The sequence below is a fragment of the Homarus americanus genome, unplaced genomic scaffold (assembly GCF_018991925.1).
Source record: "Homarus americanus isolate GMGI-L3 unplaced genomic scaffold, GMGI_Hamer_2.0 scaffold12662, whole genome shotgun sequence".
NCBI classification, from domain to species: domain Eukaryota; kingdom Metazoa; phylum Arthropoda; class Malacostraca; order Decapoda; family Nephropidae; genus Homarus; species Homarus americanus.
This window is the reverse complement of record NW_024748230.1, coordinates 356232-369579: the sequence shown is the minus strand read 5'-3', so window position 1 is coordinate 369579 and position 13348 is coordinate 356232. Positions and strand designations below refer to the sequence as shown.

The following is a 13348-nucleotide window of genomic DNA, read 5'->3' as shown; positions in this document are numbered from 1 at the left end:
ACATGGGCCATTTCAGGGGAGGCAGCTCCCCATGAACCCTCCCAAGGGCACAGTGGCATCCAGGAACCATCCCAGGAATCCTCCCAGGGTCCCACTCAGAGGCGCCAGAGCTCCCAGGGGTCCTCCCAAGCGCGACGACACCTCCAGGGGCTTTGTCAGCGGCGTTGGCGCCCCCAGGGACACTCCCAGATGTGGTGGCTTCCCCAGGGACCTTTCCAAGAGCGGCGGCCGTCTCAAGGACAGCGGAGGCTCTCTCAGGGACGGCAGCAAACCCAGAGTCCCTCCCAGGGGCAGTGACGCGCCCAGGGGCCGGTGGAGTCCCCAGGGGCCCTCCCAGGAGTTTCGGTGCCGCGATTTTGGTGTTAATGTGTTATTCTGTAAGTACTTAATTAGTTAAACCCATTAAATTTCAGTTCTGAAATAAAAGTATACTTTTGGCCCCAAATTAGATTTTGTTGAAAATCACATTATACTGTACTGTAGGTACTCCTGAGCATGCTGATTTCGAATATATGCTCCACGATTCGATTGTGGGGTAAATCGGGGCAGTGGCGCTCCCAGTTGCCCTGTGTGTATGTTGTGTGTGTGTGTGAGTGTGTGTAAGGAATCATGGTATATTCTAAAGGCGTTCACAGCACATTTTTCAGAAATATTTGATATTGTCAACTTTTGGTGTGGGTGGTGTGTACTGGTGCATGGCTTGCCTGACACAGCCACCAGTAACTCGCACATGTAACAAAGTCCGTGGCTGCCAGGGATCTTGTTGGCCAAAATTATCAGGTTATTAAAAATACAATTTTCTTTATTAGTACATATCTGCAGTAATTATATGAAGATATTATTATGAATAATATTTCTTTACAATAATGTCAAAAGAAAGCAAAACACATACAAGGAAAATCAGTTAAGATGGCACTGTCTCCCTGTGTGTGTGTGTGCCTACCTCTCCTACCATAAAAATTATACTCAATGAAAACTTTTAAAAAGTAAATAATACTGAATTGTACTGAAAAAATACTTGCGTACACAGAAGACGAAATTTTAAGGCTTAAGAAATAATTAGAATATTTATACCAAAAAGTAATCTCTTGTTAATCTTATTCAATAATCAAAATTTATAATGTCGATTTTTTTTTACTTTGGCAACTGAAACAGCGAGGTAGCAGCCTAACGTGTCAGTGACCATTTATTACCATGTCATGTGATAAAATCAGATGATACTAACTTGAGAATACTTTCTAGATCACTACTTGACGATGCGTTCAAGTTTCTACTCTACTACTACTGCGACACTACTCATTGCCACGGTGGAGGCGGCGACGACGCTCACCAATCATCTTACACTTATGATAATTTTTCGCAACAACACTAGACACTCTAACACATACCACTGACGTCACCCATACCTCTTAAACTCCGCCCACGGTCTTACCCACACACACACACACACACACACACACACTTCCATATATCCCATACCCAATCTCTTATTATCCGCCTGCACACCTCAACCTTCATCACGAATATTAAAAATAGTCAAGATGGTTAGACAGTTGTGTTGAGAGTGAGAGGCGTGTGTATGCAGGAGCTGATTGTTGAACTTGAGCAGAGATACACTTAAATTGTCTTCCGTGGGTGAGGGAGGTGTAGGGGTGTGGGCGAGGGAGGTGTAGGGGTGTGGGCGAGGGAGGTGTAGGGGTGTGGGTGAGGGAGGTGTAGGGGTGTGGGTGAGGGAGGTGTAGGGGTGTGGGTGAGGGAGGAGTAGGGGTGTGGGTGAGGGAGGTGTAGGGGTGTGGGTGAGGGAGGAGTAGGGGTGTTGGTGAGGGAGGAAATAGCTGCAGCACATCATGCTGGTCGTGATGCACCACAGCGCCACCTTTCACTTACCATCATTCTTGTTGATATATTATAGATCCGCGTTATCAAAATCCTTTATATATATATATATATATATATATATATATATATATATATATATATATATATATATATATATATATATATATATATATATATATATATATATATATATATATACAGTATATATATATATAAGTTTTGTATATGAGGTTGTGGGCGTGTGAGTATCAGTTATATTTACATTACATTGTACACTGCACATTAGTTAACAACCTACAGCAGGTGCGTGTAGGTGTAGAGGCAGGTATGGTCCACCAGATATACTGTATATAGGTTCGTGTGTGGTGGTTGACTTACCGGCCAGCGGGCAAGTTTTATCGCCGTGGGTGTGACACACACCAAGATAAATTTCCGGCAGCACATTATAATTTTATGTGACTTGCTTAGAAGAGTCGACAGCAGGAGGCAAGGGTGTTCTTGTTGTTGTTGTGTCAAGAGAGTAATACACGTCAGAGATACACTCCTGCTGGGGAACACCACTAAGGAAAGTGGAACATGAGCAATTATTATTGGGGGTCCCTGTTTTACAAGGTTACCCAATTCCCAGCAGAAGACGCATGCTAGGCGGCACCACTGTAGAGTAGCGTAGTAAAAGTGTGGCAGCGTTGCATTGTAAATCACACCCGTAAGTGTCACATCCTACTTTACAGAAAGAACCAACACACGAACGCACGCATGAACACACACTCACGCACACTGTGCGTCTCTTTGTGCTACCCAGCCAGCGATCACAGCGTTCACTGCCTCCTGTTATTACCCCTACAGAATGAGTAATGGTCAGAAAGTTTGTGAAGAGTTCTCTCCCGGCAGTGAAACCGTGGCAACCCACCCACACGCCACCAAGGAGGCCAAACCCCACTACTGCTGCCATACACACCACATGTTTACCATACACTTTATAGCTTCAATCATACAGTAACTACACTACCAAACACCATCTACCATACACTTTATAGCTTTGATCATACAATAACATACACTACCATACACCTAATAGCATCAACCGTACTGTAACATTCACTTCCGTGCACCATGTAACATCAACTATATATTAACATGCACTACCTTATATATACTACCATACACCTTTTAGCTTAATCCACACATTAACCTATTTTATCATACATCCCTTTAGTCCCAACCATTAATTAACATAAATTACCATACACCATCTACTACTATAGTCCATACATGTAAAACCATACACCAAACATCCGTTACAATACACTATGTAACCACGACTACACAGTAGCCTATACTACCATACACATACTGCACCACACACCAACCATGTTAACTCACACAGTAACCAACACAAGCATAAACAATGTTACCTCAATGTAGCCTCAAACACACAGTAATTTACACTACCATACACCATGTGGTCTCGAACACACAGTAGTCTACACTACCATACACCATGTGGCTTCAACCATACAGTAGTCTTAGACAGTGGTTCTCAAACCTTTAAAACCTGGAAATTTGGAACCAGTTAATTCAGAAAACTACTTACACACACACACACACACACACACCTTATACAGGTATCTCTTATAGTAAAAAGTAAAAATATATAACTGGTTTCTCATCAACATTAATGAATTTTACAAAAATGTCTTCACTCTCAGTTCAGCAAACAATGCACCACACATAAATATCGTGAACCATGAGAGCAGTGAGTTAGGTGGGGCGACTCTTGCTGTCTCCTTCATCACAGGTTATGCTCAGGTAGCTACGTTTTATAGACCCACTTTGAGGCAGGAAACAGGTCGTCAAAGCTTCATAGTGGGAAGTTCTCTGATCCACCCCCATCATCTGGAAAGGTGAGAAAGCAGAACGAATATCATGAACCAAAATCTGCGTACAGTGCATGATAGTGAGAGTAAACGTCTTAATTACCTCGCCAGAATAATACTGATATGTTCAAATGTGATATTATTTTTTTTTATAGATGAAGAGAGTGTAGTTTATGGCGTGTGTGTGTGTGTGTCGCCTGGTGGGCTGCTTCGTACACTACGGCCTCCTGCTTGTACACTCATCATTCACTATACCCAATGTCCCCAATTCCCACCCTCATCAACACTGACAACACCACTGTAGTTGTATGTCGAATCAATATTTATTAACGTTGTGTGTGTGTGTGTGTGTGTGTGTGTGAGGTGGGACACGCACGTACGGATGCTGGTGTGTGAGTGAGTGTGTTAGCAAAATCAGTTAGTAGGCCGTGATAATGACAACATACACTAGGTGCATGGTCCCAGAAGTACGCTACCCACACCCACCACCCAAAGACGGCGGCGCCCCTGGGGGCCCTCCCAGGGTTGGCGGCGCTCCCGGAGGGCCACCCACGGACGGCGCCGTCCCCAGGGTCCCTTCCAGGGTCGGCGAGGGACCTTCAAGAGGATGCAGCGCCCTAAGAAGGCCCTGCCAAGAGCGGGGATGCCCCCAATGGTCTTTCCACTGGTGGTGGCGTCCGTAGGGGCCCTGCTAGGGCGACGGTGTGCCCATGGACACTCCCCGGGGCCGAAGTGCCCCCAGGGAACCTTCCTTAGAGGTGGCATTGCCCTCAGGGAACCTCCCAGGGGCGGCAACGTGCAAGCTCAGGAGCGGCTGTGCTCCCGGGGTGGTGGCGACCCCAGGGGCCTTCAAAAGAGCGGCGGCGCCCCCAAGGGTATTTCTAAATACGACGGTGCCCCCAGGGGTATTTCTAAGGACGACGGTGCCCCCAGTAGCCTTTCCAGGGGCATTGGCGTCCCTAGCGTCCATCCTAAGGGTGTCAGCGCCCCCAGCAGCCCTCCCAGAGCAGCGGCTCCCCCAGGGGCTTGATCGTGGATCATACTTAACTGTGATTGGAGGACTGAAATGTAAACCCATCAAATTACAGCCAATAGGAGAACAGAGCAGTCTTTCATCACAACACCCCAACTTATGATTTCCTGTTGGATATTTATTCTCAGTTTCATTTTTCAGGATGAGATGATACTGGAAATGCGATGGGCACACCGCCCATCGTATTTAATGTCATATCTCCCAGAGTTCTAAATAGTGCGGCGGCGCCCCCAGGCATTTCCAGGGATGATGGCACACCCAGTAGCCTTTCCAGAGGCGTTGGCGTCCCCAGGAGCCCTCATAAGGGCTGTGGCGCCCCCAGCGGCCCTCCCAGCGACAGCGGCGCCCCAGGGACTTGATCGTGGTATCGTACATATTGCATGCATCCAGCATTCCCTTACTTAACTGTGATTGGAGGACTAAAAGGATAATCCACCAAATTACAGCCAATAGGAAAACAGAGCAATCAGTCAGCACAAAACCCCAACTTATGATTTCCTGTTCGATATTTATTCTCAGTTTCATTTTTCTGGATGCAATGCTACCGGAAATGCGATGGGCAGTATCCTTATTTAACGTCATATCTCCTAGTGTTCTAAATAATGCAGAAACAACTGCACCCCCGGGTCTCTCCCAAGGGCGGCGGCGCCACCTGGGACCCTGCCAGAGGCGGTGTCTCTCCAAGGGGCCTTCCTAAGGGCGACCACACCCCAAGGGGCCCTCCCAGGGGTGGTGGCTTAACCCGGAGCCCTCCCAGGTGCATCAGAGCTCCCGGGGGCCCTCTTAATGCAGCGATGCCTGGAGGGTCCCTGCCAGGGGCTGTGGCACCCACAGGGCCCTTTCCATGGGTTGTGGCGCCCCCAAATCACATCAGGGAAGGCGGCGCTCCCAGGGGCACTCTTAGAGGCTCTCCCAAGGGCGGCAGCTCTTCAGAGGCCATCCCAGATGCAGAGGCGCCCCTAGTGGACCTGACAGGGCGGTGGCGTTCATAAGGGGACAACCTAGAAGCGGCGACGCCCCTGGGGCCCTTCTTATGGGTGGCAGAGACCCTTAGGGGACCTTTCAGGGGAGTCGGCGTTCCTACGGGGCCCTCCCAGTTAGGGCGACGCCCCCAGGAGCCCTCTTTAGGCTTGGCGGCAACCCTTTGGGCCCTGCCCCGGGCGATGGCACCCCCAGAAGCTTTTCCATGGGCGGTGGTGACCCTAGCGTGGTGCCCCTAGAGGTCCAGCCACGGGTGGTGCCGTCCCTAGGGGCCCTCCCATGGTCGGCACGGGCCCTCAAAGAGGCTGCAGCGCCCTAAGAGAGCCCTGCCAACAGCGGGGGTGCACCCAATAGTCTTTCCAGGGGTGGTGGAGCCCTAAGGAGCCCTCCTAGGGCGATGATGTGCCCAATGGGCCCTCCTCGGGGCAACAAGGCCAAGGACCCCATGTGACTACCAAGGTGCCCCCATGGGCCCTACCAGGGCCAGGAGCCCCTGGGAATACCAGGGGGCCCCCCAGACGACTACCAGCGCCCTTAGGAACCTACCAGGGCCAAGGGTCCCACATGACTTCCAGGCCCAGGGGCCCCATGGGAATAAAATGGACCCCCCGGGCCTACCAAGGCCAGAGGCCGTATGCGACTACCAGGAAGCCCTGATAGGCACACCAGGGCGAAGGGCCGCAATGGACTACCAGGGAGAAGGGCCCCATGGGACTACCAGGGGGTCCACTGAAACCCTACCAGGGCTATGGGAACCATGGTACTACCAGAGACTTCCAGGGGCTTACCAGGGACAGGGACCCCATGGGACTCCTAGAGCGCCCCGAGGAGCGTTACCAGGGCCAGGGACCACATGGGGCTACCAGGGACAGGGGCCCCATGGGTCTACCAGGGTACCCTCAAAGGCCTACCAGGGCTAAACGCCCCATGGGACTACCACATGGCTCACAGGGGCCCTACCAATGCCAGAGGTCCCACGGGACTACCAGGGACCTCCAGGGGCCTACCAGAGCCAAAGGTCACATGAGATTACCATGGGGCCCTCAGGTGCCTTCCAGAGCCAGGGGCACCATGAGACTACCAGGAGGCCTAGAGGGGCCCTACCAGGGCCAAGGGCCATGTAGAAGTACCAGGGTCAGGGGCATCATGAGCCTACCAAAGAGTCCCCAGGGGCCTCTTGGAACTTTCGGGGAGCGCCCAGACCCCTACCAGGGCCAGGGGACTACCAGGGGGCCCCCAGAGATCCTACCAGAACCAGGGACCCCTAAGTCAACCAGGGTCTCTAGGATCGCCGCCGCCCCTGCGAGGGCCCCTGGGGTCGCCACCACCTCTTGTAGGGCCCGCTGATCCTAGAAGGGGCTCTGGGGTCGCCACTGCCCTTGGGAGAAGTGTCTTTGGGGGCGCAGCTGCCCCTGGGAAGGTCCCTAGGGGCACCGCCGCCCTTGGAAGGGACCCTAGGGGCGCCGTTCCCCGTAAGAAGGTCCTGGGGGGCCCGCCACCCCTAAGGAGGGCCCCTGAGGCTATCCTCAGGGGTCTAACAGTGCCAAAGGCCCAGGGGACTACCACCTGGCCCACAGGAGCTCCACCAGTGCCATGGGCTCTATGGGACTACCAGAGAACACCCAGGAGCCGACATGGGCCAGCGGCCTCATGGGACTACCAGGGGGCCCATATGACTTAAGAGGCCTCCTGGGGCCCTAGCTTGGCTATGAGCCCCATGACACTAAAAGAGACTCCCAAGGGGCCTACCATGAACATGAGCCCAATGGAACTACCAGGGGGCCCCGAAAGGCACACCATGGCCAGGGGCAGCATGGGACTACCAGGGGCCCACAGAGACCCTACCAGGGCTAGGGGAACCATGGTACTAACAGAAACTCCCAGACACCTACCATAGCCAGGGGCCCCATGGGACTACTAGGGCACCCCGAGGAGTCTTACTAGGGCCAGGGACCACATGGGACTACCAGGGCCATGGGCCTCATGTGTCTACCCAGGGTGGCCACCAAAGGCCTACCAGGGCCAAAGGCCCCATGAGACTACCACGTGGCCCACAAGGGCCCTACCAACGCCGGAGTACCCATGGGACTACCAGGTGGTCCCCTGGGGCCTCACAGGTCTAGAGGCCCCATGTAACAACCAGGGGCCCCCAGAGCCCTACCAGGACCAGGGGCTTCCAGGGTCCCTACCTGGGCAAGAGGCCCCATGGGTCTACCATGGGCAACCAGGGATCCTATCGCGGCCAGGGGGCCCAAGGGACTACCAGGGGGCCCCAGGGGCCTACCAGGGCAAGAGGTCCCATTAAACTACCAGGGCCAGGTACCTCATGGGACTACCAGGAGGGCCCCAGTGGTGCTACCGAGGCCCGGGTCCTGTGGGACTACCAGGTGGTCCCCAGAGGCCTACAAGGGCCAGGGGCCCAATGGGACAACCAGGAGGTCCACAGGGGTTTACCACGGCAAAAGAACCCAAAAGAGCCTACCAGGGCTAGGGTCCCCATGTAACAACCAGGACTCCCAGTGCTCTAACAGGGCCACGGGCCCCATATGACTTCAAAGGGCCTCAAGGGGCCCTCCTTGGGCCAGAGGTGCCATGTGACTACCATGGGGCCCTAGGAGCCCCATCGGATCCAGGGGACCCATGGGACTACCAGGGCCAGGAACTCCATGAAACTACCAGGGTGCCCTGAGGGGCCTGACAGGGCCAGAGGCCTCTTGGCACTATCACATGGTCCACAGGGGCCCTACGAGTGCTAGAGACCTCAAGTGACTACCAGCGACCCCTAGAGGCCTACCAGAGCCAAGGGCCCCATGTGACTACCATGGGGCCCCCATAGGACTTACTAGGGCCAAGAGCCCCGTGGGACTACCAGAGCGCTCCAGGGACCCCCAGGAGTCTACAAGGGCCAAGGACCCCATGTGACTACCAAGGTGCCCCCATGGGCCCTACCAGGGCCAGGAGCCCCTGGGAATACCAGGGGCCCCCCAGACGACTACCATGCGACCTTAGGAACCTACCAGGGCCAAGGGTCCCATGCGACTTCCTGGCCCAGGGGCCCCATGGGAATAAAATGTACCCCCTGGGCCTACCAGGGCCAGAGGCCATATGGGACTACCAGGAAGCTGATGCCATGATGAGTACCTTGCCCTCACCCTTTTTGGGTACATTCCCCCTGGTCAGTACTCGTTGCCAGTACTGTTGCATCTCCTTTTACCTCCAGGTCTCCATCTGCAAGGTTAGGAATCGGTTTTGGGTTCTTTGACCAATTGTTTTCTCCCAATTCTGCCCCATGCTGGCATCATCAGCCGGGTTTTGGTTGGAGCTCAAGTGTCGCCATTGATCTTCGTCAAAATTCTCATGAATCATTGCAATTCAGTTTGCCACAGAGGTATGGAAGCGCCATTCAGTGTTTTGTATGTAGTGAAGGGTGACCATGCGGTCTGTCCAGAACACTGATCTGTCAATCTGCAACTCTAGTTCTTCTCTCAGTTGTCTGTCTGCTTTGGCCGCCAACACTGTCGCACATAGCTCGAGCCGAGGTACAGTTTGCTGTTTCAGAAGAGCTAGCTTGGCTCTGCCACACACAAAAGAGGTAGAGTGGGCTCCGTCTCACTTGTAATCCTGAGGTAAGATACAGCTCTGTATGCTTGCTGGGAGGCGTCACAGAAGTGGTGCAGTTGTACCATAGTTATTGGATTTGTGCATTCAGGCAGGTAACATCAAGGGAAGCGTACTTGAGACAAGTGGGGAAGTTCATTTAGCCACTGCAGCCAAGCGGCTCTGTTGTGTTTGGTCATTTACTCATCCCACCCGATGCCTCTCCTGCACTCGTCCTGGAATATGATTTTGGCTCGTATGGTGCTCGGAGCAATGATTCCTAATGGGTCATGTATGGAGCTGACCATACTCGGGAGGCCCTGCTTCATTTGTAGCTTTGTTGGGATCTGGATTCAGACTGCAAGTTCGTCATTCTCTATATCCCACATGATTCCCAATGCTCGCTCAGCTGGGAGCCTGTCATCCTTCAAAAGCACTTCTTTCACTTCCATGGCTCTTTCCATTTGTGGGACTGCTCTGAGGACCCCTTTGTGGTTGCAGATCCATTTTGTAAGTCTGAACCCACCTTTCTTCATCAACTGCCTAAGTCGGTGAGTGACTATCGCCGCCTTCCCAGGTGATGCTACTGAAAGAAGCAGATCATCGACATAGAAGTTGCAACTTGCTTTCTTAATTTCTTCATGGAGCCTTTGCCCTTGGTCTTGGAATGTTCGTCGTAGTGCATATCCGGCACATGATGGGCTCCACACTCCCCGAAGAGATGTATCTTCATCCGGTAACTGACCGGGGTCTCCTGATAGTTGGTCCAGCACAGGAAGTGCAGGGCGTCTCGATGCTCAAGCAGTACTCGTACCTGGTGGAACATAGCTTCGATATCAGCCATGAGTGCCACCCCTTCTTGTCAGAACCTAATGAGGACTCCCATCAATTTGTTGTTGAGGTCTGTCCCTTGCATTACTTGGCTGTTCAGAGACACTGACTCATATGTTGCTGCACAGTCAAAAACTATTCTCAACTTCCCGGGCTTATTTTGGTTCAATACTGGGTGATGTGGGAGATAGCAGGTTTTCCCCGGCACAATGGTAAGCTCACGGTGTGGGACTCTCTCAGCATGTCCCTTGTTGATCAGGTTTTGCATCTCTTCTCGATATCTTTGGCGGAGGTCTGGGTCTTTCAGGAGACGTTTCTTCAAGCTCGCTAACCGTTGCTCAGCTAGTTTCCTGTTATTCAGGAGTCCCGGCTCTTCATGAAGGAACGGTATGGGAAGTTGATAATGCCCGTCCACCCTCGTCACTGAAGCCGAGTCACATTCCCAGAAGTGTCTGACCTGTTTCTCTAAATGTGTCTCCAGGCTCAGCAGTTTTTCTGAGATGAAGTGGTTGATTGCTAGGTGGTTACTTATTGCAGGTCCAATCGGTCCATCCTAGAAGTGTGCGCACCGCGAATGGCTCTCCGGTCTACCCGGTCCTTACTTCTAACGGTATTAGGGCTTGTGGTACATCTAACTATCAGGAGATCCACTCTTTCCGGTGGGTGGAGTGGTGTGGTTCATTGGAGGTGCCTCCATTTGGCAACAGCTCTGGTGTCTGCAACCGATGCTTCCAGTGAAGAAGGCAGGTCTTTAATAATGAGGATTCTGGGAATGTTGATGGATCGGCTTCTTTTCACTCTGACGCTAGTCACCTTCAGTTCGATCTCTTTGGCCTTCATGCTCTTCGTCTCCATCAGAATCGTGCCTATGGAGATTGAAACAGACTTCCCTGTTATTTGTAGTCGGTTGGCTAGGCTCTCGGTGCAGTAAGACCTGTTGCTGCCCGAGTCCTGAGTACTCCGGTGATCACTGTTGTATTCGTTTCTCGCCTTATCTCCCCGACCTTGACCTTTAATATGGGGAATGCAACTCTGCCTGGATCTGCTAGTCATATGTCATAATCATTGCCGTCAATTGGGTGAGCGTCTGCTGATAACCCCCGATTACCCTATTCATGCGGCCTGTTGGTTTCATCCTTCTCTCGGGTGAAGGGGTTTCTCCACTTCGCCCTGGCTGTGTGAGTGACCGGTTAGCATCTCCATCGTTCAAGGCCTCCGGGTCTTCTACGCTGGCTAGGCTTATCTCCTCTGTCTTGTTCACTTCCATGACTTGTGGCACAGTGAACTCGATTTGGCTCTTTCGGTGGAAGCTATAGAGACGTTCGGTTAAGCAGGAATGTTCTTCAACTGACACGTCTGCTCATTTATAACGATGTCATATAACTGAGGCCATACAAGCGATGTCATACAAGCGGTGAACTGAAGTTATACAAGCGATGTCAAACAACTGAAGTCATATAAGCGATGTCATATAACTGAAGTCATATAAGCGATGTCATATAACTGAAGTCATATAAGTGATGTCATAAACTGAAGTCATATAAGCGATGTCATACAACTGAATTAATATCAACACATGCAATAAGCACGAGTGAGGGAGTTACTACACTACGTGTATGCTGTTCAACACCTCAGCGCACAAGATCTACGTGACCTCCACTGTAAACATTAATCTGTATGTTCACTGTAAGTTCCTTTACCTTTCTTTAATGAAGGCTTTTGTTAAACCACTAATGTCAATGCATGTATGTATATTTTCAGCCTTCGGGCTGCAGAACTTTTTCAATAAACCGTTAATAATTATTATTATTATTATTATTATTACTAAGACGACAACAGAGGCACCACAATCAGTGTAGGGATTCATTACACAACTGTTAAGATCATAAAACTGATGCCACAAACACTACTGCACCCTTACTCACAACGTTACTTAACTGTCACAACTACTCTTTTCTAATAGAAAGGGCAACTCACTCATTCTTAAATTTTATTTACAATTGGTGACCCAGTCTGGCTGTATGCTTTGAACACTATCTCTCTCGCGTGTACGCACGAATGTTATTGACACCGAGTCCACTCTCTCCTGACACGCGGTCCTCGCGGCAGGCTGCGTGCGTGTCCGGAATGAATGATAACACTCCCTCGTGCCCCTGTACAAACAATTTTGGCACCGAGACATGTCCTTTCTGACACTTGACCCACATACAGAGGCGTCACGCTTCTCTTCGTACACATACGAGTGCTATACACACACTCAAACCCACAACCCCCTTTCTGCGGGGTTAACTATTATTATATTATAGGCATCACACTTTAGTCGATGATTCACAAATTCACACAAAGGCATCCACGTTCTCCTGCTGCATAGCTGTGGGGTGTGTCGGGTGCCGGAGGGAAGGGCCCCGCTGAAGGTCCTTCGACGGTCGAGTCACTCGCCAGCTCTCAGTAGTGTGTATCGGCAGACTGAAGGACCCACGTTTTGACTGTAACCGCCCGATGAGCGACTGTGGGATAATGAGACCCTTGCATGTAGGACTCGATTGTTCTTTATTCGGTCAAAACCTGCAGAGTACAGATTACATATGTAACATACGAGATAATTAATTCACTCGTACATTCCTTCACTATTAACAACTATATATGATATATTTGAGTAAAGTGGGGTGTTAAACCATATAAAAACTTACGTGTTTTGGGTCTAATGTAGGACTTATTAGCTCCCCAACTTGTTAGCTCACTGGATGGCTAGAGACTATCTTCTGAACCCCACAGGGAGCGAGCGAGTTAGTCCCTGAGGCGAGGGCCATCTGTTTCACATTAAACACCTCAGCAAAGTTCGTTGTAAACACTCACTGTCTCTCTCTCCTGTCTCCCTTTCTCTCTCTCTCTCTTCTAGTTTATCCTACTATGGCAGTAACACTTAATGTTTCTGTGTGTATATCATGTGTCTGAGGTGTCTCCGTAGGTGTGAGCTTATTAACAGAATTAATCTCGCTTAATCGAACTAATTCACTATATCGAATGAACAATAACAGAAAAAATTCCTTCCGCTAAATCGAGAGTTCATAATATCCGATTCTGTTGAATTGAGAGTACACTTTATTGTACTTTTTTCACCCCATCCTTCATCACTTTCGTCTTTTATTATGGCATTGTAGTGAATACTCTCCCCTACAACTGCCACTGC

The 13348-nt window shown here is 50.9% G+C and overlaps 1 protein-coding gene across 1 annotated transcript; it reads left to right on the top strand.

Annotated features, from left to right (window-relative positions):
* Positions 1 to 7687: 7687 nt before the first annotated feature.
* On the top strand, positions 7688 to 9882 carry LOC121880222 (collagen alpha-2(IX) chain-like). The gene is made up of 4 exons (XM_042387381.1): positions 7688 to 8018; positions 8262 to 8410; positions 8567 to 8905; positions 9829 to 9882. Exons 1-4 carry the CDS (start codon positions 7688 to 7690, stop codon positions 9880 to 9882), a joined length of 873 nt encoding a protein of 290 aa, XP_042243315.1.
* Positions 9883 to 13348: the final 3466 nt, after the last annotated feature.

Excerpts from the sequence above, each read along its gene's own strand:
- LOC121880222 (XM_042387381.1), top strand. The coding sequence starts at position 7,688 with ATGGGACTACCAGGGCCATGGGCCTCATGTGTCTACCCAGGGTGGCCA. Across the intron at positions 8,019-8,261 it reads GGCCCCAGGGGCCTACCAGG|GGCCACGGGCCCCATATGAC; the intron begins GCAAGAGGTCCC and ends GTGCTCTAACAG. Across the intron at positions 8,411-8,566 it reads AACTCCATGAAACTACCAGG|GACTTACTAGGGCCAAGAGC; the intron begins GTGCCCTGAGGG and ends GGGCCCCCATAG.